General features: G+C 36.7%; 2 protein-coding genes across 7 annotated transcripts; one reads left to right on the top strand and one right to left on the bottom strand.

Annotated features, from left to right (window-relative positions):
- Window positions 1-1,195: 1,195 nt before the first annotated feature.
- LOC121857037 (THUMP domain-containing protein 1 homolog) lies at window positions 1,196-7,527 on the bottom strand. Of its 5 annotated transcripts, XM_042352867.1 has the most exons (5): window positions 7,415-7,527; window positions 4,289-4,497; window positions 3,286-3,524; window positions 2,507-3,139; window positions 1,196-1,585 (listed from the first exon to the last, which is right to left on the bottom strand). In XM_042352867.1, coding segments are annotated over exons 1-5 (1,086 nt in total). In that variant the 5' UTR covers window positions 7,417-7,527; the 3' UTR covers window positions 1,196-1,582. The 5 variants fall into 5 exon arrangements, with proteins under 5 accessions (XP_042208801.1, XP_042208798.1, XP_042208799.1 ...); XM_042352864.1 differs by lacking the exon at window positions 1,196-1,585 and having other exon boundaries at window positions 2,353-3,139; window positions 7,415-7,526; XM_042352865.1 differs by lacking the exons at window positions 1,196-1,585; window positions 7,415-7,527 and adding an exon at window positions 6,991-7,110 and having other exon boundaries at window positions 2,353-3,139.
- Window positions 7,528-7,760: 233 nt separating this feature from the next.
- LOC121857036 lies at window positions 7,761-23,756 on the top strand. 2 transcript variants are annotated; one of them, XM_042352863.1, is made up of 9 exons: window positions 7,761-7,915; window positions 9,066-9,293; window positions 9,946-11,501; window positions 12,086-12,207; window positions 13,405-13,557; window positions 14,258-14,478; window positions 14,732-14,858; window positions 15,755-16,848; window positions 20,102-23,756. In XM_042352863.1, the coding sequence occupies exons 3-9, from the start codon at window positions 9,957-9,959 to the stop codon at window positions 20,344-20,346; spliced, it is 3,507 nt and encodes a 1,168-aa protein (XP_042208797.1). In that variant the 5' UTR covers window positions 7,761-7,915; window positions 9,066-9,293; window positions 9,946-9,956; the 3' UTR covers window positions 20,347-23,756. The 2 variants fall into 2 exon arrangements, with proteins under 2 accessions (XP_042208797.1, XP_042208796.1); XM_042352862.1 differs by lacking the exon at window positions 20,102-23,756 and having other exon boundaries at window positions 7,764-7,915; window positions 15,755-20,050.
- The last annotated feature ends 85 nt before the right edge of the window (window positions 23,757-23,841 follow it).

The following is a 23,841-nucleotide window of genomic DNA, read 5'->3' as shown; positions in this document are numbered from 1 at the left end:
TATATATATATATATATATATATATATATATATATATATATATATATATATAGACCCTCGGTTAGCGTAATTTCAATTAACGAACTGCCTTCCATAAGGATCTTCAATTCGTTAACGAAAAAAATTCGATTAACGAAGTTCTTACGTAACCGACCTCAACATGTTTTCGCTTGCACTGACCGGCAACCAGCTTTAGTATCAGTCCGCCAATACATTAATCGGATCTAGGGCTTAAATTCCTTACTATTTTAGTAAATATCAAGAAGTTTATACTATTCAATAATTTTAAAGTTTAATATTCAATTTTTAGTCATTTTAACAATTATTGAACATAATTGAAGGTAAAGTGACTAGTTTAATGCGCGGCATCCAGCCTCTTAACACAGCAAACAGGAGTTAGTCTCTCTCTGTTTTCACTGGAGGTAACATCTTGCTTGAGACTCTCTTCAACTAAATGCTTTTTTCTGTGTTTCCAAGCAAATTATTGGTCATTTTGAAATATATTTTACATATTGACAATATATAATGCAGTGCAGTGTTGATTTAAAAAAATAATCTTGAATTACACCAAGAGAACTAAAATTTTATGGGTGAAATGGTGCCATGGGGTGACTTCTCTTCCACCCCAATGCCTTCTCTTCTTCCTTCTCCTCCACCCCATTCTAATTCCCATCATCATCATCATCCAGGAGCCTTCTACATACACACCTCAAAGTAAGTGAACTTTTCTACCTTTTTTGTTGAATTTAGGAAATTTTCGGTGAGCTGGAACCAATTACCCAAAAACCCATTGAACAATGGTTTGGTTAACGAACTTTTCGGTTAACGACGACCTTCTGGGCAGTTGAGTTACGTTAACGGAGGAGATCACTGTATATATATATATATATAATATATATATATATATATATATATATATATATATATATATATATATATATATATATATATATATATATATATATATATATATATATATATATATATATATATATATAATGGCTAACACAATACAGTTCAGACTATTAACTTTCCCTGTTGTCATTAACTTGACAAATGAGATGAAACTTCCATTTCTTGTTACTACATATTATACATTACTCATAAGTGTCTGTGTTACACATCATTACATTTGTCTTCTCATACTGATCTTGAATCTGAAAAGTTTACATACAAAAAGGGGAAAGTAGGAAAGTTGTTGACATGAGTTTAATAAAAAAAATATAAATTGAGAGATGTATCATTTAATAATCCCACACTGTACCAGTGATTATCTGAGAGGAAGGTGATAAGGCAGCTGTGACTCCCACCTCTTTAACCCCCAGGATTTGATTCGCATGACATGATGTATTTTAATTTTGTATAATGTTTGAATCGCCATGCAAGCCTTAATGGATTATGTTGCTAGTTAGGTATTTATCTTTCACTTGCTCACAGATGCAAACTTCTTGGTCAATATTCTCAGCTTTTGTGATGTAAGGATCTTGCCCTTGGTTTTCACACACCTCACCACATATTTCTACCTCCAACCACCAGGTGAAAGTGTAGTAGGGGTCTTGACCATCAGCAGATTCATGATCAATTACTGGAGGTAGTAATAAACTGTAAATAGTAACAACATAATAAAACAAGTGTCCTGTACCTCATACTGCCTACAAATGAGTGTTGTTTACCTCATACTGCCAACCTCATCCCACTGACTCGCACACACAACACTTCACAGCATTCTCGACTCTTCCTAGCCGGTGATGCCAACCGGTGGTAAGGACATGTATTCCTTCACTATTTACATGGCCAGTTTTGTAAGGTTAAATTTTTTTATTTGTTTTATAAATTTTCCCAAATATTCCCTTGTATTTACCCCAAATACAAAATAAGAATGTAAAAAATAATTAGGAAATAAATGGCAGAATGTCAATAAATCCTTGTAAAAGATAACTAGCCAACAAGGAGTTCTACAGTACTGGCTTTACATACAGTACTAACAATTGTGAGTGCACTCACAATATAGAGATCAAATTAATCCTTAAACAGCGGCCATCAACAGGGAAATCTGGCTGTAGAGACCGGTAGCCATTGTCAGGGAAACTTAGCTATAGCGACGGCGGATATCATCAATGGCAATTAGCTGTTGGGACCAGCGGTCATCATCACTGGATATTTCAGGTTCCTTGCATTCCATTTTTACACATGGGATGGAGTAGTTAATATTTAGCTACCAATTACAACATAAAAGTACAGTATTAAAGTGTTCTGGACCTAAGTAACACAAGTATACATGATGCTTCCTTGAAATTCATTATCAGTAGAGCATTGTGAATGATAACCCGAGAAGGATAATGTAAGGTAATGGAACTTAAGATGTTTATTACATGACACGGTGTAAAAGTGTCATAAAAATAAGGCCTTCAACAATGTACGTATGTTATGGCAGTGACGGATGGGGTAAAGCCCATTATATAGGACTAAATTATGTGTCAACAACAACCTTTTTATCCAGACTTACTGTATCTTGTAATGTTTTCTCAGTCTTCAGGTCCTGCTCCTCTGAGTGATCAGTGTCATCTTTTCCCACCATGTCTTTGCAAGTCTTAGCTTCTGTTAGATTTTCCTCCTTTTTCTTATTTGCTAATGCCACCAAGTTATATTTAGCATATTTTGTGAGATATTCAGGGATAAAGCCAAGGTAGCAAACATTCTTAATCACATCAATGTTAAGAACAACTTCCGGTGTGTTTAGTTCTGGTGTATTATCAGAATTTGCATCTTGGATAATTTTGATAAATGAAGTGGTAAGTGATTCACGCTGCAGAGAAGTGTTGTTCCTGATTCTGATATTTATGTAAAATGTTTTGCTTTCATTTTCAAAGTAAGATTTTGACAATTTCTCTACAGCTTTTACAATATCGTCAGCAAAAGCTTTGCATGTTTTTTGAACGGGGATCATACGTAACAGCCTTTTGGTACGCTGCTTTTGGTTTTGGATGATATCGTCCATAATAGCAACAGAGAGAGGTACGGGATCCTTTAATGTTGTACGGATGAACACACAGTTCTTTGCTCCACACTGTACTTGCTGGAACCTTCGCTGATGTTTATGCTTCTCTTCATTTTTCTTCTGAAGTTCCAAAACATTTGCCTGTGAACAAATAAAAACAAAAAATACATGCAGTATATCTATATGCAATACTCATTCAGCTATGGTAATGAAAACCTTTCCCTCTACATAATACAATATCATAAGGTGCCACTAGCCCTCATGTACAGTAATACTGGCCTCAGTACCTTAACAGCAGCCTCAATGTCCAATGATTCCTCTTCATCACTATCACCAGCATTATCAATGGCTGGACCCAGACTTTTCTGATTTTCTGGAGGATCCCCAGAATCTGTCTTTACTTCATTTTCTTGTTTTGTTTCACTATCATCATGTTCTGCATCTCCCTCTTCCTTGGTCTTATCTGTCTTCTCTAAATCAATGTGTTTCAAATCTTTGCCATTACTGGTTTCTTGCTGCTGTTCATCTGTAATGACAAAGAGGATCCATGTGTGACAAAAGAGAAGAAATTACTATCTACATCTGGAGAGAAATAAACACTCAAGATTGACTAATGTGTACTGTTTCAACAACATAGCTTCCCTCCCACCAAAAAAAGTGAATGAAAGAGCAAGCAATCAACTACTGTACATTTGTGGGTAAGAGTAAGAATAGGTAGGGGATTTGGAACTAACAACAGCTGACTGCACTGGACATTTTCTGATGCTTTTTGACTGAATCTGACACCAAGATTGATATAAACTACCAGGTGCTTGGATTCATTGGCAAATTACACCGCCACATTCAGGTTTGTTCTCTTGGAAACTCTTAATGAAGCTTCCTCAGAGTCTCATAAGAGGAGCTAAAGTTTTTTAACAAATCCAACGGACTTGTTGCAGTGCCATCTTCAAAATGTTAACTCAAATACACTACAGTACACCTGTACAAGAATCCTGGAAATATGTAAATAAATCTTTACATAACTCAGAATCAAGCAAGAATTCATTGAGGATTCTGAACTCCAGAAACCCTAATGACACTCTAGCTGTTCAAAGCAAACATCACATCACTGGATACCTTACTAGAACCCGGATGTGTCTGAGTCAGTACTGTAGTTGTTTTTACTGCTATTATTACTTATCATATTCCCTGACATGAAAGGCACAGCCAAGGATGGAGGGTTCAGACTTTAGTAATAATGTTAGTACTGTATGAGTACATTCCACAACTGTCTCAATATTTTATTCTTACCTGCAAACTCTTCCTTCCCATACAGTTGGTCAGCAAACTCATTGAGGATGTTATATGCCTCTCGTACACAATCTCGCTCATTGTCATTACACGTACACAGGAATCCTGTCATCTCTTGGCCCAAAACACTTTCTAGTTTCTTCTGTCTCTTTGCTGACTGAATGTAGTATGCTTTTGATCTCTTGTTCTTCCCCATGATGAACAGACACCTGCACAGTGGAATAAAGAATCTTTTTTATAACTTTTGAATACTGTACTGTATACTACAGGTCCTCCCCGACTTACGACGGGGTTAGGGACCCAAATCCAGGTTGTAAGTCGAAAATGCTTAAATAATATATAGAAAATCTAAAATGGGTGTCTTTATTTCTTCTCAGCACCACAAAACTCTCACTTTTAAGCTTGCCAGCCATTTTAAAGTGAATTACAAACGAAAATTTTGTCTGCATACTGACGTTGGAACTCGAAAATACGTAATTTGACAAAATTTTGGTACGACTGAGGCAGGTCGTAAGTGCGGGTGGTCGTAGGTCGTAAGTCGGGGAGGAGCTGTACAGCTACTGTATTTCAATGGAGAACAAAAGATTTTAATGTGACAGTTTTGTAAACAGTATAAGATACTTTTACACCATCTTACTGAGGAGGATTGGTAAATACAGCCTGAGAACATTTAGAGTGGAGGACTGTGGTCGCCAACCCTCAGATACAAGGATGGTAATGTGATGGATTGACTGAAACATTTTGGGAGTAAGTGAAGCAAGATGTATAAGTTCACACAGCATTAATGGAGAGGAATTTCAATACAGTACATACAATGTATAAAAAATTTACTTCTTTTTTCTCTCTTTCTCAATGTCTTGCAACTGTTCTGCAAATGTCACTCACTAAGAGAAAATTTTCAGATCTACTGTAGTGATAATGCCTTTGCAATGCCAATTTTCTTTTTTCTTTTAACCTCTTCACCACTGATCGGCTCGTTAAAATGTAAGAAAGCCTGTTAACCCCTTCATTAAAGGGACAACGTTTTTAATATTTTATTTGGATAACACCAGATGGTCTTATTCAGCTCAAAGGGGAGCCTGTACATAAGGGGTTACGGGGAAAACATGGGGGAGATGCAATAAGACTGAAAGTTACGTCGAATGGTAAGAGTTAACTTTAGTCATGAGGTCTCAACATTTGTGTGTTTTCTCTAAGAGGTGATTTTTGACGGATAATACTCTGGTGAAGGTGTGCAGGTTAGCCAGCATCTCCAGAAAAAACTTCTTTATTCTCTCATGAATAGCCTCCAAAAATGAGGATTTGGAATTGTCATTATGTTTTACCAGTTTTTGTCATAAATAAATCTGCATTGTCTACCTGTTGCCATCATGTGTACTGGGGATATGCTGTTGACAAATACATCTTAGTGATAATTTGTGTGGAACAGTCAATATTTCATCACTAGGAGGTAGTACATCAATATAGATTAGTGTTCATAATAAGAACTTTCTTTGGTTTCTGGTTAACATATACCAGCACCAGTCCTAAGACCTATTGTGCACCTTCACTCAACAGAACGAAATGTGGTAAATTTGCATAAGCGCACCCAACTCTGTTAAAAAGTAAAAAATATATTTTTCTAGTGTATTTATGTGTGTTTAGACCAATTATGACCTTAATTTCTGTCGGAAATTGGCCATTTTTTTCATAGATTTTTTTTTTTTGTGGGGCGTTTTCCGAGAAAAAATAATTGCTAAGCTAATACAAAATACACAAAAAAAAACACTAGTAAAACATAAACCAAACCTAACCTAACTGACTCTCACCATATGATGGAATCACTTATTTCTTACCTTATTGACCGTCTCTTCTTTGTCTTTGGGATAAGGGATGAGTTAGGACAACGCCACATATGTTGGTCTTGACGATATTTACATTAGTCCTTGCACTTAAGACACTTTACTGAGGTCGAGAGAACACCGTGAGATCGAAAAAATGCGAGTTTCTTATTTTTTTTCCTCAAAACTCGCAATCAGCTCCATATAATTGAAGTGACACTCATCGCAGACTTCTGTGATCGGAAATGAATTTGAATTTGGTAATATGAGACCCAAAATAAAAATCGAATTTGATTGGGCCAAACATACAGCGAATTAAACCACAAATAATTTTAATTGGTTGCCCCCCAAAAAAACGTTTTTGATTGGCCGCGTGACGTGTACGGGAACGCATGCGTGTGATGATTTATGAAGGAGAGACACAGTGTGGGAGGCAAGGTAGGCGATAATGGCGGAAGATAAAAGAAAGAAAATAGAGAACATTTTGGATACGCTATCTCCGTTATAATACATTTGCGGCGGTAATGTAATAGAAGAAAATTATCTGATAATTAGACGTCTTATTCGAATATGATAATAGATTAGGGGTAGGAATGTAAGAGCGCGAAAATGCAATAATACCCGAAATGTGATATACAGTAGTAGGTAAAGTGTGCCATTGGTCTTAACTATTACCCAAAACAAGCTTGATATCTTGAGTTGTACTACCACTAATATATCATAATTATAACACCCCAAATAACACTGCTGCAATATCCAGAATTGTTCACAAGGCAATAAAGTCCACTATATATATACTGTATATGTGTAATGACCCGTTCATTGCAAGTTAAAGAATAATAAAAAAATATTAATATTAAACAAACCCAGGAGTACACTAACTTGTTATAAATCGACAACAAACTCTCATACAATATCTGATGCCAAGTCCAGCTTCCTCCTCCAGGTCCTCAGCATCAACAGTAGTTTCTTATGTGGCTAAGTCCTTACCTCTGTACATATTCATTTATCTATCTATTTGTTTATATACTTGAACCTTAAGTGGAATAGATGGTATGATCAGATTAGTGAATCTATTTATTTGATTGAATTCATATATTTTTGGAGATATGTAGTAAGTTTAGTCATATATTGTACCCAGCCTCCTGAGGATCTGAGTCACTGAGGAGGGGCACGCGTGAGGTTGTTTTGGTCTGCATTATTATACAAACAACATATATATGGTGATATAAAATGGGTCTCAGAGACTCCACGACACATTTGGGTTAGTGTGAATTTTGTTCACCGAATAATGAACCTTCATTACATAGTGAGGGAGGAACAGTAGATGATACAACGGTAATGCGCTGGCGTCTCACATCTGTCCTGGGTTCGATCCCCAACCCAGGACAGATGTGAGAGGGGTGTGACATATTGACACTGCCAATTTTACCAAACATAACACAATACATGAAACAGTTTACAAGACCTTTCACATTTACAAGACATCCATGGTCTAAATACAGTACATAGTCTAGAATAACATACTCAAATTTATGTATCCTGTCGCGACTAAAAACAATATATAATTTACTTTTTTACCCTGAACCCAATTTTAAACTGTATGACGATTTTACTGAACATTTGTCTGTCTATCTATACAGTATATAAGAGGAGATGACTGAGGCTACTACTGGAGTCCTCCCCGGGGGCGGCGCAGGCGTCCTTCCCTTGTCACCAAACATGGCCGTTGGGAGCCTTGTTTACATCTGCTGGAGCCTCTAAACATTTACTGCCTTGTGTTCCATCCCCATGTTGTCTCTTGGAGGTGAGTCTACCTGTTTGAGTAACTGAGAATACAAGAGAGTGTTAAGTTTATGGTGTGTTATTAGTGTGGTGCTGCTGCTGAGAGGAAGTGTGGATGGTTTTCTTGGTTCATTGACTGACATTTTGTTTTTGTTTTTATTATAAATCAGTGTGATTAAGGTTATGGAGATGGTCAGTATTTCAGGTAATATTCAGTATATTTTTTTAAGGAATCTGCCGGATATGTTTGTTTCAATGCATGTAAACCAAATTAGTGAGGGAGTGTAACTAAGGAAAAGCGAATGTAAATTTTCGATAATTATATTTAAAATACCGATATGAAGCTTCAGAACATTGTCAACTGTGCAAAATTAATCATTAATGACAAAGTGCCAACAAGAATCACTTGACCTCATCAAAATAAGTCATCACAAGATCCTGAAGGTTAGAATGAGTTGGTGATGACAACCTCTCTGAGGGGAGGTTGGCAACAAGACTGATGGCCCCTGTGTTTTTTGTCCTGTTGTATTAAACATAATAAAGTATTGTCTTAAGTGACTGCTTTGTCCTCAGCCACTACCATACCCTTTGTTGTTATATTATTGTTCACATGCCTAAAATTTACTTTTTTGGGTCACTTATTTTTCTTTTATTTCAAATTTTACAATTTACATATGTGCAGAGATATTTCATATTAATAAATTTGTCTGTGAAATATGTTAAAGTCTTTTATTTCATGTAAGTTACAGATAAAATTATATTGTTTTTTTGGGAAGACCAATATTAACCATAGAATATATATTGTAGACTTATCTATGGGCTTGTATTGGTTTGTGGTGTACAGATTTATGTAAACAGGTTAGTAGCTGGCACCCCAGCTTATTTCACCTGAGGATTAAGCACCCTACCTGTGGGGATTAGGTTAGGGTGCCTGATGTAGATGCTGATGAAGGACTTAGGTCTCTTCTACATTACTGTACTTGACTGGTACTGCATTAATACTTTGATAATATATTTCTGAAACTTACATTATTCTTCTAGAAATATGTTTATTTTTTATAACTAATATCTTCTCTGACAGATATGACAACAGGTATTTTATGTATACTGTACAGGTAATTTTATTTTGAATCCAGCTAAGAATCTTTTATTTATTTCCCTTTTTTCTGTAGGTCAAATGTGTAGCTACCCCAGACTCTACACCTGCCTGAAAGTTGGACAAAATAAAAGAGAACAGTTTTGGCTTTAATGGAAGTACATCTGGTTAAGTGTGGCATGTAGGGGCAGGGATTGGTATGATCTCTGGAAGCACCGGCAAGACAACTCTCACTGCAATACTGTACTGTATTGCTGAGGCGTGTTGGGAAATTTTTTACACTCTGACTCTACACTCAGTTAATGTGAGTTTTTCACCGTTTTGTCTAATCATTATAGTTGAGGGGATGTTTTAGTGCCATTATGTTTGTAGTTATTTATGCATGTCCTGCTCTGTTTATGAAGATTTGCTTACCGGTATATTGTATGGTTGCGTTAGGAAGGCTTGGGAGACTGAATAAAGTACTGTACTGTATATATAATAATAATAATATATGTGTGTGTGTGTGTGGATGGGAGACTTTCATGCACTAGATAAACAGAAAGCTTGAGGGAATCTCCCCCCAGTAAAATGACGGTATGGTTATTATTAACCCATACCTTTAAAACATGTAGAACATAAGAATGGAGGAAACTGCAGTGGGCCTATTGGCCCATACTGGGCAGTCCCATTTACATCCAACCCCTATTGCTCATATATCCATCCAACCTATGTTTGAAACTATCCAGCGTATTCGACTTAATGATGATGTAAAACGGATGTTTGTGTATGTCCACAGTTTACAGTGTATCATAAAACAAGGACAAGTTTACAGTGATTTGGCAGTATGTATTGAAAGGTTTTATTTCACTCTAAAGGTAATCAAAGGTCATAAATTATGGCATATCTTAGGTAGTTGTAGTTCTTTACTATCTATATTTGTCAGTCAGTGATTGATATGGGTGTAAATTTTTCAGATTAGATCAAGATGGCAGCTAAGAACAAATCTGTGAGAAAAAGAGGTAGAGAGTGTCTGGAGATGAATGAAAGGGAGGAGGACCAAGAATCTCCAATCGTTATTGCAAATATTAAGAGAAGAAAGAAGACAAGAGATGGAGTGAAGTCAGAGATTGACAGTGAAAGTGGGAGTACAAAGTTATCAGGAAATTCTGTTACACATACCCCGGTGTGTAAGATGACAACATCAATTGTGACTTTGCGCAGAAACTCAAATCGTGATTCTGGGTGGGATCACAGTATCAGCACCAGCCCTATGGTCAATGTACCAACTTCAAAGAGAGAACAAAACCTTGCAAGTAATGTTAAGAAAACTTATGCATCTGGAAGCAAACAGATACAAGACAAGAATGAAAGATCAAAAAGAAATTCTAGATCTAAATCTTCATTGTGTGATCAGCCAAGCAAGGTTGATGAAATTGAAGAGAATAAGATAAAGGAAGAGGATACAGGTAAAGGTGTAGATAATGACAAAACGGAAAGCTCTACTTTCTCCCCTGAAGCTAAAGTCAGTTTACCGGAAAGGGAAGAAGTGGTCTTGAAAAATTACACTTTTCCTGATGAAGGTCATAATAATGACAACTGTGAGTCACACATGGTAGAGAAAGATGGCCTGTGGAAGAATGAGAATGAATGTACAGTATATGTAACTAGTGATATTTCTCATGAAAGCAAAACATTCATAGAAAATATTGCAAAAAATTCATCTAAAATTACAGTTAGTGAAGATTTTAAAGCCTTTGAAACAGAAATGGCCCCTGCAGGAAACTACAATCTTTTGGCAACAATAGCATCAAATATACAGATGCCACAAGACCATCATTCCCTCCCCCAAACTGTACGTTCTGTCAGCAGTCCCAGGGTTCCAGTGTCTCAAGTAATGCCAAATTTGAGTGCCAACACGTCAGCCATTACTGCTATCCCTACTCCCATTGCAACATTTCCAATGTTACCAGATATGACTAGAGATGTACCTGGAGGAACAGTGTTCACAGTGGGCATTGCTAATTCAGACTCAAAAAAAGATCATTACTCTGATCTGGTATCATCTGTCTCCTCATTTGCTTGCTCTAGTCATAACTCTTTAAATTTTGTATCATCTAATCCTACCTGCAGCATGATTACTGTTGACAAGAACAATCTACACATGAACAGGTTTACTTCAAGCAGAGATGGAGAGGATCACAAAAATATACAGTTAGAACGTCCTGTGGTTCAAAGAAGTCCTTCTTCAATACCTATAGTTCAAATTGATGATGACAGTGAGTCATTGTTGATAGAAAGGGATTATACTCAAGTACCTGTTAGCAGCTCGACACTGGCAAGTTCCACACCAGAGAGAGCTACTAGCACCGCCTCCCCCGGGGCAACAAGTAATGGCCGGGTCCACAGTGCATCTAACTTTCTGCGGGTGGACAACTGGGCTACGTACCTATTACAGAGACTAGAACTTCTATATGAGCGTGAACAAGAGTGTGACCTAGTGCTTAAATTCTCCACTGGAGAAACATTAAAGGTACAGTGGATTGTTTGTTTTAGATATAAGCCATATCATTAGTTCAGTTTATTACAATATTGGTGTTGGTCATAAAGACTTGGAACTTGTAATATAGACAGTAATCATTTTCTTTTTTTTTCCATTTGGAGGATGTTTATTTCCAACTTGTTCTAGAGCCTACCAAGTGTTGCTCTGGCTTCAGTACGTCTTGCTAAAACAGTGATACCTTTGGAATAAGTACAGTGTATATTCTTTTTCTACTATATCTCTCTAATTGGCTTAAATTCATTATCACAAAGCTAGATCATCAGTTAACTTTCTAATCTGTAGACTTTTACACTCCCTTGTCTTAGGCGAAGCATAATTGCAAATCTCTCGTCTTAAGCAACAGTGGAGGGATGTATATTTTTTTATCAGCAAAAGGCCTGTGTCTGGGTGTGCAGCTATCCCACTCCCCCTCCTTCAGGCTTATTTATATAATTTTACAGGATCAAACCTGTATATATTTTATCAACAGTTACATACATAGCTTGTAGTAGCTACAGTATTTATATTACTACCTATTTACACTCCAGACATTAATTGATGTTACACATTGTTAGGTTCACCGTGCTATTGTGTGGGCTTGTACGTCATTATTGTCTGAGCCTCACCTTGTGCAGCGAGAAGGGGAGTTTGTCATGCCATCAGACCTGAAGTGTGCAAGTGTTGGACCGGTTATAAGGTGAGACATACACTGTACTGTACCTTGATGTTGTGAGTATCTTATCATGATGAAAGTTTACCTTAGGTCTACAAAATATCACTGTGCTTATGGATCTTTGGACAAAGTGCCACTCACAAGGTAAAGTTATTCCCCCACAACTGAATCGCTTCCACCTGAATAAAGTCAAGGGGAATGAAAAGAGAAATGGCATTAATTAAACATACAGTAATTTTACACATTTCTTTTGGCATTGATGAAATCAAGTACAGGTAGATAATTAAATGTTTTGTGTCTGTATTTTGGGTTGATTTATTAAACTCTGATTAATCCTGTACTGTGATTGGTCTGACACTGGGGTAGAATTATCCCCAAATCAAAACATCTTGAAGTCACTCATAACTTTTGTTGTAAGATGTAACATATACTGTACTGTACTGTACCAGTAATTTATGGTTGGAGGCATGTTATTGAATGTAGCTGTATTAATTTAGCAAACAAGGAAACATACAGAGTGCTCTACCTTTAGTGGCTTCCTTTGGAATACACTGACAGTGTTTCTTTTGTTTTCACATAAAGTTTGACAGATTATGGATTCGTATTGATTGATGGTAATGTTTCTCTCGGCCAGAGGATGATCTAGTTACCACACAGCAAAAGAGCCTTATGACTTCCAAGAAATAATTAGTTTGATCTCTGTTACAGCCTTCTCATTTACAGTAGATGCAACCAGTAGTGAAATTGCCTCAAACTTCTGAAGGTAAATCGTCTCTTCATAGTGTGATGCCGGATGCCGAGGAATGACCCCTGGCCTGTATTGTTTATTTTTAGATACTTGCTGTAAAGTTAAATGAGAAGGCTAGTTATGTGTAATAGAATAAGAAAGTGTGTACTGTATAAGAGTGAATGGGCAAGACTCCATATTGTAATGGCATTGACTGTACAGCATATAGTAGTGTACAGTGGCTTTGAGGTGTCAAGGGATTTGTTTAATACTTAACCATTTCTTTATTGGTAGAAACTCCAAATCATATATTGCTGACAAAAAAATTTTATTCAGCAAAATTTTTAAACTAAAGATAAATTTTCATACATTACTTACAGACAGCATGTGTTCGGTGTAATTTCGTTTAGATAGATAAGAACTGGGGTGGTCAGTACTAAACAATATTGCATATTTTAAAAGCCTTAAATAAAACAACAAACTTAAATTTTCAGATTTTTGTATAGTGGAAGACTGGACGTTCAGGGAACACGTAATGAAGTGAGTGGCATATACGCTGCTGCACAGAGGCTTCAGGTGCCACCCCTCACTCGGCTGATGGATCGGCGCTTCCCATATCTCTCTCCTTCAAATCGTGTGAAAACGAGGTTTGTTATTATGGTGCTGGTTTTCACTTATTGACACATCTATTTTTTTTTTCCACTAAATGATATTTATATTAAGAGTGTTATTCTTGTCTCCATAAGTCGGTCTTAATGTCATTTAATATTTTTAATTTTATCGCTCGTGTAAGATTGTCATAATTCTAGTCAGTTTATGAGTGAAGTGAGGAATGAGGTAGGTAGGCCACACAGTACAGTACTGGTATTGGAAAACATTACTGAGACCTATAAGAATAAATAAATCTTGAGGTTTGTATAGACAGGTGGAAGGAATAGATCTGGGAAGGTGACTTGAGAATGTAAGTTGGATAAGTAGGAGATAGACTGAAGACCTTATAGTGTACATACAGTACTTGAAGATGAGGTTTAGTGAGTACAGTATATCAATTAAAAAGGTGTGCACATGAAGGAATATAAGTTGTGCTTGAGCTCCCCCAGTATCAGACCTGTAGTTAATCTATATGATCACTCTATGTTTCTTATCTTTTTGTACTGAAAGCTTTTGTCAATCAAGTAACTCACTCCCCTCTTTCACCATATGTAGTTTTTATTATCTCTATTTATTGTATATTTTCACCACTCTGGTTGGCATATTGTTTCAATAAATTGTTAATTATTAATATTATTACATTTGATGGGGTACTGTAATACATTTTAAAGTTTTATCAAGCATTTATATTCCCAGGTTACCCATATGGAAGAGAAGCCCTGAAAAATCCTTAAGGTTTAGTAAGCAACACCCAGCAAAGGTCTCCAACAAGACTGCCAGTACAGGTAAAAGGGTGGTGCCTCCTGCGGACGCATTTCATAGTGTCCGTCAGGTATCCACTACTGATGGAGGAGATACCTCAGCTGGGACCTCAAGAGAAGTTGGAGAAGTGACTAATATAAAAGACACAGCAGAAGGTGACACTTTAGTGGATTTGATTTCATAAAATGTCCATAAAACATTGATCATGATGACAATGATGAATCCTATGGTAATATATATACGTACTGTAGTTGTTAGTTTTGTTCTGTAGTAGTTGTCATAGGTACTGTTCATTAACACACACCAAACAATTATATACACTACTTAAATATTTATAACTCGCATAGTATTTAGAATTTTTTATTTATTTATTGTGTGTTATGAATTTTATATTATTTATATTTGCAGGTACAGGTAGTAGTGTGAGAGTAGAGGAGGATGAGGAGGGGGAAGAGGATGATGAAGGGCAGGATGGATCAGTATATTTGCTGGTGACCAACAGTCAGAAGATAGCAAAAGCTAATGCTGCTGTCAGGTCAGTGGATATGCAATACTGTATATTAACTCTTCATTTGTAAGAGATGTGGCGAACATTTCAACGTGTATAATGTTTAACTCCATTATGTGTTATTTCAGTACACTGCATGTGTCTCGTGCAAAGCCTCACTTAGTTGGTGTAATTTCAACAAATCTGTTACATTTATCATTTTGAAGTAATCTTTTCTTCACACTTGAGACACTTTCTCTAATCCACTCTTGATATTGATGATGTGAAAAAGATCTGGGTGATTTGGTTTTGTGGGAAACAGTTAGTGATTTGCCTCACACCCTTGGCACGATGCTAGTCCACTGAAGGGTTTTTTCTCCATTTACAGGTCTACTTGATATGTACAGTAGCTAAAATAACTATCTGCGCATACTTTGTGGGAAACAATATGAGACCATGGACGATAAATTTTGGTATATGAGGGCTGTCACTAGTCACACGTAAAATTTCGGAGCATATCGACCCCCACCTGCACAGATAGTTATTTTAGCGAGTGTACAAGGAGGGAGTCGAATCCTCCACCCTGGTCAGGAATCCAATCCATGACCCTTCACTTGAAAACATAACACTGCTGAGTACTGTAAATTCACTCCAAAAAGTATCATTATGGTAGGATTGTCAAAATCCTTTGTCCACTGTCTTATTGTTTCACACAAAATCGTAAAGATACTTTTTGGAGCGAATGCACAATGAAAGACAAAAGTCGTGTCGTGAAACCTTTGGTGCGCTCTGCCTTGTGGTAGGGCTCTCATAATGTTTCACGAGTTATATTTAATCTTCAGACAAAACCGCGACATGACTTTTGTCTTTCATTGTACATAGTTAGAGAAATCGTATACTGTATACGTATACTGTATATTTATATGTAATGTTTACTTTTTCAGGCGCAAAAGACCAGTTGAAGAGGCTAGACCAACAAGATTTGAACTTGAAGAAGACCCTGAAAATGCTTCTGTGACAATAGCTACTTGGTCATCCAAAAGTCCACCATTATCACCCCTCTTTGTAGCCACTTGTGTTCCTAGCCAAGATGGCAGTATCTCGTCTTGCACCACTTCATTTACCTCTACAGAGTCACTGTCTCCAAATCCTCTTGATATATCCAATTTTACTCCTAGAGCACCACAGTGTACAGCGAGATATAAGTCTTCTGCCAGCTCCAACGTTGGTCTAACAGGTTTGGCCACGACTCAAAATAGTTCTCACTCTCAGGATCCATTTTCTCTCCTTACTCAAGTAGTATCTGTTGAACAAAGTACAATGTCTAAGTCGGAGGAAGATATTAACGTCAGAAAAGTTGAAGATGTTTCTGGTAGTCCAAATTCAAAGTCACTTAAAGCTCAGGATTTGATAATTGAGGATGATGACACTATTGGGGATGATGACATTGGGAAAGATAGTGATGAGTTAATGGAAAAGATATCTAGTATATGTAAACAACTTGAGGAAAGAGATTCAGAGGAAAATGAATGTGAAAATAAAGAGGTGTTTGTAGCGTGTGACTATAAGATGGAAATGGTGGATTGTGACACATCATTAACAGAAAACCCACTACAGATTTCACACGTGGCCGAGGAAGATACTCCCCTCGATAGCAAAGATCCGTTGGTGATAAGTAATTCTAGTGTACCGGTGAAGTCGATACTTAAAAAGAAAAAAGATAAAAGTGACACAAATAAATTGAAGAAACATGTATCATTTCCTCTTGATGAAAACAATGAACTGATCAATGAGGTGGCAACATATTCTCATGCAAAGGAACCTGCCCAGTCTCTTATTGAGGTTCAGAAATCTGTCGGGAGTTTTAAGTCAAATGATAACTTGTACTCGCCAGTGAAGTTGACTTTGTCTTTGAAGAAAAAGGTCTTGATGAATTTATCTCTGAGTGACTCCGAGGTCAGTGAATCTCCAAGTCACGAGGAGGAAAAGGTTAAGGACAAAAAAGACGGCAATTCTACGAGTCAGTCTACTAGTCAGGGTCAGTTGAGTAAAGGAGACATGTCTAATCATGCTAAAATTATTTCAGAAGTTCTCAAAAAGTATCCAAATCTTGTTAAAGACAAGAAAAATATACGACTCAAAATTCTGAAAAAGGGAAGTGACAAGGCTGGTGGTGGAAAGATAGTAAAATCCAAAGTTCAGTATCTGGTCTTAAGTGAAGGTGACTCTAAAGTCAAACCCAACACAAAACTTTCCAAAGCCACTTCATGTTCTGGCACAAAAGGGGACTCAAATACTTCACATCGTGCAATGCAAAATTCCCAAACTTTTGAGTGTCCTGAATGTAAATACATTGTTTTTCCAACATACTTTACATTTAAGAAGCATGTATCTACTGAACACAAAGAAAAGAGTAGTGCTATATTAGCTAGTATTGAGAATGTACCATATGCCTGCTACACATGTTTCTTGAATGAACCATTAGAGTTTAGTGATTACTGTAGTTATCAACAGCACATGAAAGATGTACACAGTAAGAGCGAAGCTCGGCTGTGTAGTGTGTGTGGTTTCCGACCTGGGCGAAAGTTAGAGTTAGCGTATCACCAGTATACCGAACACAATAAAGTACCCAGAAATGTAACCTTTCCAAAATGTGATCTCTGTGACCACGTAGCCATAAATGATGCTGCCCTTTTAAAGCATCGTTCACAGCATGCTAATGCTGACACCTACACCTGTTCTGTATGTGGAGTTGCATTTTGTTCATTTGGAGCACTTCAAGGCCACATGCAGACTAAACTTTGTCAGAACAAGCCCAGTATTAGTCACAAGTGTCCACACTGTCCCCTTACTTTTGCTCGCTCATATAATCTCAAAGCTCACTGTAAGTCCAGCCATAGAGCTATACAGACCATAGTACAAGTAGCAGGAGAGCAGACAGCAAGTGGTAAGCAGGAAGGAGTACCTATAACTTCAAGTGAGACTCCTAAACTTACAGAAACAAATATATCAGTGGATGGTGAACAAGGGGAATTAAATGTAGAGGGGATGTGTGAAACATTGACCAGTATGGGTGGTCAGTCGTCGTCTGAGGCCGAAGCGCTGTCGACTGTGGCCAATAGCTTAGCGGCCTCGTTAGGATTGCCAGAAGAAACGATGAATCACTACATGTATACTCAGGGTGGTAAGCTTGATTTTTCAAGTAGTTTGGATGGGGAAAAATTTGAGGAAGGTATAGCTCGCCCAGGGGGCGTGAGTGTACACCTTGTAGATGCCACTACCTCTGTTTCTAACTATCAAGGGGAACTTCCTTTATGCCATGATAGAACTTACACTAGCCAAGCACCTATGCCCAGTACCACTAGCGTCGGTACGTTGTACCCTGTTGGCGTAGTGTCGAACCAACTGGTGTCAAATCAACTCGTACCTGGACAAATTTTACCCAGTCAGATGCTCCAAGGGGGATGTGTTAGCACAAGTAGTGGATCAGTCCTTGGGACTTCCCCTCACAGTTGGACATACGTCACTTATCAGGTGCCCACCACCACCGATGACCTGCCTGCAGTTATAGCCGACTCTGCTACCCTAGACACTACTCCTATTAACCCTGACCAGGGTACAGCCACCGTGGCTTCTGATCGAGGTACTGGTTCTGGGGTGGAAGTTGTCTTAACAGGTAAGTCATCAGAAGATGACAGTGGTCTTGTAAATGAATGTGAGCAGGAAAATCCCCTTTTGGTAATGGCCAACACAGCAACACAGGTTGATATTGGTCAGGCATCAAATCTTTCTGCGACACACAGTTATGATGCATTTTCCTCTCAGTTTGTGTAACCTGAAGGAAGATACTGTACTGTCTTAGGCACAATGTCATATACTGTACTGAACCGATCATAAGTGTATAGTATTAACCAGTAATATAAACCGGTCCTTGTTTTTACAAGCTGAACACCATATATTTTGTTAAAGAATTCTGTGAATGATTTAGTTGTGTTTTAATGCCTTTTGTTTTTTAATTAGATGAATTTATTAAGTTATTATGTTTTATTGATTTTATGGAGCTATAAAGTATGAATGGTTAGACACGATGAAAGAAGCATAAGTCTTTTATTTCAAGATGAACTCTCTTACCTCAGATCTGATGCTTAAGTTAGATGGGTGTCTCTTACATGGCAGTAAGGTTGATACTGTGTGTAGATAGTATTGTTTATATATATTTTAGCTACTGATCTGAACTTAAGGTGTGCACATAACAAGTGTCTTCATCTAACATGTGATTTATGTCACTTGTACTGGTACTTAGTCTGAGGACTGTACTGTGCTACCTAATACTCTACATCATTGTTATATATAAGAGAACTGATCCCTCTAAGCTTCAGCTGAACACTTTATATTCAATAGACAAGGAATCATTCAACAAAAATCTAAACTTAAGTCTTTCAGCAAAGTTTTAAAGGCTCTTTTTAGCATTTTCTAATTCCTCATACTAAATAGAAAAGAATATCAAATAAATTTTGAAGCTTATGGATGGGTTATCACACTCAGTTCACTAAATGTTTCATATCTATTGTAGTTGGTGAGAAAGATATTATGGACATTGAGAATTTCTAAACCATGAGAAGGTTAGGTACTGGGATGAGGTTCATTATACAGTATCAAGTTATAATGTAATTACTGTACAGCATTTGGGTATAAGGCAGCTTATGACTCAAACTTACTGACTCTTATGGCATTTAAAGAGATCAAATGAGGGGAAGTTTCCTCTTATCTCTGACCACCTTGAAAGAGTGAGAAAAGTTACTGTAAATAGTTTGCAATGTTTTATTTAAATATTTGCATATTGTATTTATGTACTATATATACAATATATGGTCTTTATATGAAAATGAACCAAAGGCAAAAGCTTCCTGCCTTAAGGTGGATAATATTAGGTGAAATGAGCAAGGGAATGATCCATTTTTTAACATACGGGATGGTGAGGTGTTTACCCTGCCATTCCTTTGTTCCTGCTCCATCACATTCGGAAAATCAGCCCTTTGTCCCAGAGGAGGATACAGTATCATAAACCCTTTCCTTCCCCATTGAAACTGTCAGTACTTATATATTGCAATAATCTCTTCCTACAATTATAAAGTCATAATGGGTCTTGTTGGGGGAAAAATTGGGTCATTTTTTACCATTATTCCACATTACTTGATTTTTGGGTGATCTTTAAATTTAGAATAATATTTTATACTGTGTTCCTATATTTAGTTTTTCCTGTTCCTCTTTTTTTTATGGATGAGAAACAGAAACTTCAAGAAAGGCAGAAAGTGGTTGTGAAGTGTTGTGCCAGAAAGTGACAGGAAGTTCTCAACTAGCAGTTTGGAATACTACTACATGCACTTCCTGGTATCTTCATATGGCATCTAAGTACAGTATGCAAATTGAGTCTTTAATTTCTATGTTGATTATGATATTTCATATCAGTTCATTATTATCGATACAGTACTTACACAAAGCATTATTCACCTCACCGAATCATCTCTATACCTAGTGTCCATCTTTTTTCCAAACTTCATCTGAATCTCACACCTTTAACCATCTTGTCTTGAATATCCTTAATCCACTTGCCGTATACTGTACTACACATGCCCATACCAGTTTTCTCATCCATATTCCTTTTGTATCAGAAATGTTTGATCAATACACTATAGTTTTCTGTAAAACTTGCTTGCCTGACCTACATTTAATTTTTTAATGCTTCTTGCTCAGTCAATTAACTAACCTTCTCTTATGAAAGGAAAAAAAAGTTCTATAAACAATCCACTGTTACAGTACAGTATACAGTAAAGTCCCAATTGATGAGAATTCAGTTTAATAACCTTATTGATTTAAGGTACACTGCATTTCTCCTCATGCATACAGTCCCTGATGTGCTGCAGATTGGCCAGACAATAATGATCCCCGATTTTAAGCATTCAGCTGATATTGGGTTATCTCGCCCCCTGGTAGGATGTTAGTCCGTTAAAAGGTAGCTCCACCATTGACGGACACACCCAGTAGTGCACTCATTTACTGCTGAGTGCACAAAGGCTGGTGTAGAAGGAGGGATCCAGTTCTTCACTCTGGTTGGAAATCACAGTGCTGACTGTTAGCGTGTGAGGTGAACTACGAGTTGAGCTCCATATATCAGGTAATCTTTATTTATGACTTACCCCACATACAGTAGTTAATGCAAAACAGTACAGTTATATTAATTCCTGTCATTGAAGTGAAAATCAGTAACATATAGAGGTTAGGTTACTGTTGTATTGTGGTCATACAGTATTGTAGTTGTTACAAGAAGGTGTATGTTTAGAGGCATGACAAACACATGGTAGTTTTGTACTACCCAGTAAACACTAATAAAACCTAACTAATTCCTGCTAAACCTAACCAGTAGCTAACCATAACACCAAGTATAAAGGAGTTATAAAATAGTACAGTATTTTCACTCTCTCTGTCATGTACAGTATAATATTTATTTGTAGTAGCATTATATTATGGCCATCAGTATCTAGGTACTTATTTGGTACTGTACTTACATCATCGAGGACAAAATCCTTATTAGTTTGTATGTTTGTGTGTAATTACAAATACAATATGTAAAAAATTTACAGTACATACAGGCATTCTATTTACAAAAGGGTTCCATTCTTGAAAAACCTTTTGCAAATCAATTCTTCATAAATTGGATCAAATTCCCCATACGGTAAACGCCCATTACAAAACTGAGAAATGTTCCTATGAAAAAACTTTCCCAAATGTCTTAAAAAATTTTATGTACACATTTATTATAAGACAATGGTAAATATAATAAGTGTAATACTGTACTGTATATGCTGTGCAGTATAGTAATGATTTTATACCTGTATACTTATGAGAAATCAGATGAGATTTTAAATTAATTGAACATTATGAAACACTGAGCCAACATCTATAATAAATATATTTATTGATAATACCAGTATGTTTTTTATGAGAAAAACAATCCCACAGACAACTCATGGATCATTGCATCATCCTAAATTACCATAGTGCATGCTGCTGTCAGTCAGCTTACACTACAGTCATGCCATCAATATCCACACCTCCAAACTTGCAATCACTTCTAAATTCCACACTTTCTCTTACAACTCTGCAACCTTTATTGTACATAATTAACATATGAAATATAAGAACACAAAATAAATTTCTTTATATAGTTTCCACATACTGTATTTCGTATAAGAGAATAAGTGAGGAGGGATTGGACAACAGGCAACTGATCAGGTGGCTGTGCTGTCACTTGTCACTGTCCCTAGTGATTTTGAGGAATAAGTTGTATGCAGTACAGTACTGTACAGTATATGTATATTTGTGTATGCAGCACAGGGAAGTCCCACTTGATAAACGATAGGTGAATTCTTATTCAACAGAACCCGCGTTCCCATAGGATCCCATGTTAAAAGCTGAGACTTGTTCCAGCTCAAATATATTTGACCCTAAACCCCACGGTATAAACTTAGATGCACTCCGACCCTAAGACCAAACCTATCAAAGATTGAACATTATTTTAGTGCACTTAACAGGGGTACCTACCAGATCTAAAAATGAATGCTGTTTGTTGGTCAAGCATTATTGTTTAAAGGTGTAAATAGTTGATGGCTGGAGGGGACAGACAGCTTCCTATGTCTCTCCCGGTACAGATATCACGCATATTCACACCACAATCCAGTAGCTATAGTATACACGCACTCCAAAAAGTATCTTTATGGCGGGGTTTGATGAATTTCAATACAAATGCCGCGATTCATTTTGTCTTGGTAGGATTGTCAAAATCCTTCGTCCGTTGTGTCATATTGTCTAACACAAAATCGTCAAGATACTATTTGGAGCGTGTATGTACATCCAGTTTTGTCTCCAAGGTGACTTGTTGCTCTTCGTCCTTGTGAAAAGAGACTAAGAACGTCTTGGTCAGTGTACTGTGTCAGTGTCTTGCCTCTGTCCTTACACTTGTCTTCCACTCATCTTCCCCAATTATTTATTTCTGTTTCCCCATCAACCACTATAGAGATACAAGAGGGAGAGGAGTTAATAAAAGTTAGTAAAGTTACTAAAATTATAAACCAGATATTATACACAGTTTGACCACTTTAATTACACACTGTTAAGATATGTAAGAACATCATCATCATCCCCTTGTAAAGAATAATATTGACAACAGAGCTAATGGCTATTACTGTACCGACTTGCCATCTACATTCGCTGACACAAGGCGAGACTGGTTACCCCTTCACTACGGGACGCCACTTTTAACATTTCGTTTCTCTTATGTCAGATGATTTTATTGAGATCAGAGGGGGCCCCATAGACAAGGGTTTAATATGAGATGTAAATTTTAGTCATTGTAAGGGAGTGACTAGCCTTAACTCTATGTGAAAATTTATCTTATTTATGAGGAACAACTGTGATTACTCTGTAACCTAAGATGAGAATGAAATGTTTCACTTGCATGTCTCTACTAACCATGACTAAGTACTGTATCATTAATATCAAAACTTGGTGTTGACTACCTTGAGAGTAACCATTAAGGAACTTGTAGATACATACTGTAATGTAGTTTAAATAGAGAATTTCTGCAGTCTTAATCCATCTTCTACCTGACTTTGTTTATGTACTTTTGTAGAATTTTTAGCTAATAGGAGCAATAATATTTGTATAAGATTGAACTTCATTAAGTATAAATATAAATATATAAATATATATATGTGTACAGTATATAAATATCTATTTGACCTAATTGTATATGATATTTAAGTGTAATTTATGTACATTGAGATTCGATTATTTATGGTACGTATATGATTGTGTTGTATTTAATAGGGATTCATGTTACAGTGTTAATTTTAAAGTATTATCCATTTGTAATACAGACGCATAGTACTGGCTATTTTCTTTACCCCATCTAAATATGATTGATACAAGTGTTCCTCTTAGTTATAACCAGAGATGTGTTTCATTACTCAGT

This window comes from Homarus americanus, unplaced genomic scaffold (assembly GCF_018991925.1).
Source record: "Homarus americanus isolate GMGI-L3 unplaced genomic scaffold, GMGI_Hamer_2.0 scaffold44060, whole genome shotgun sequence".
Taxonomy (NCBI): domain Eukaryota; kingdom Metazoa; phylum Arthropoda; class Malacostraca; order Decapoda; family Nephropidae; genus Homarus; species Homarus americanus.
The sequence above is the reverse complement of the archived record's forward strand: the minus strand, read 5'-3'. Positions and strand labels throughout refer to the sequence as shown.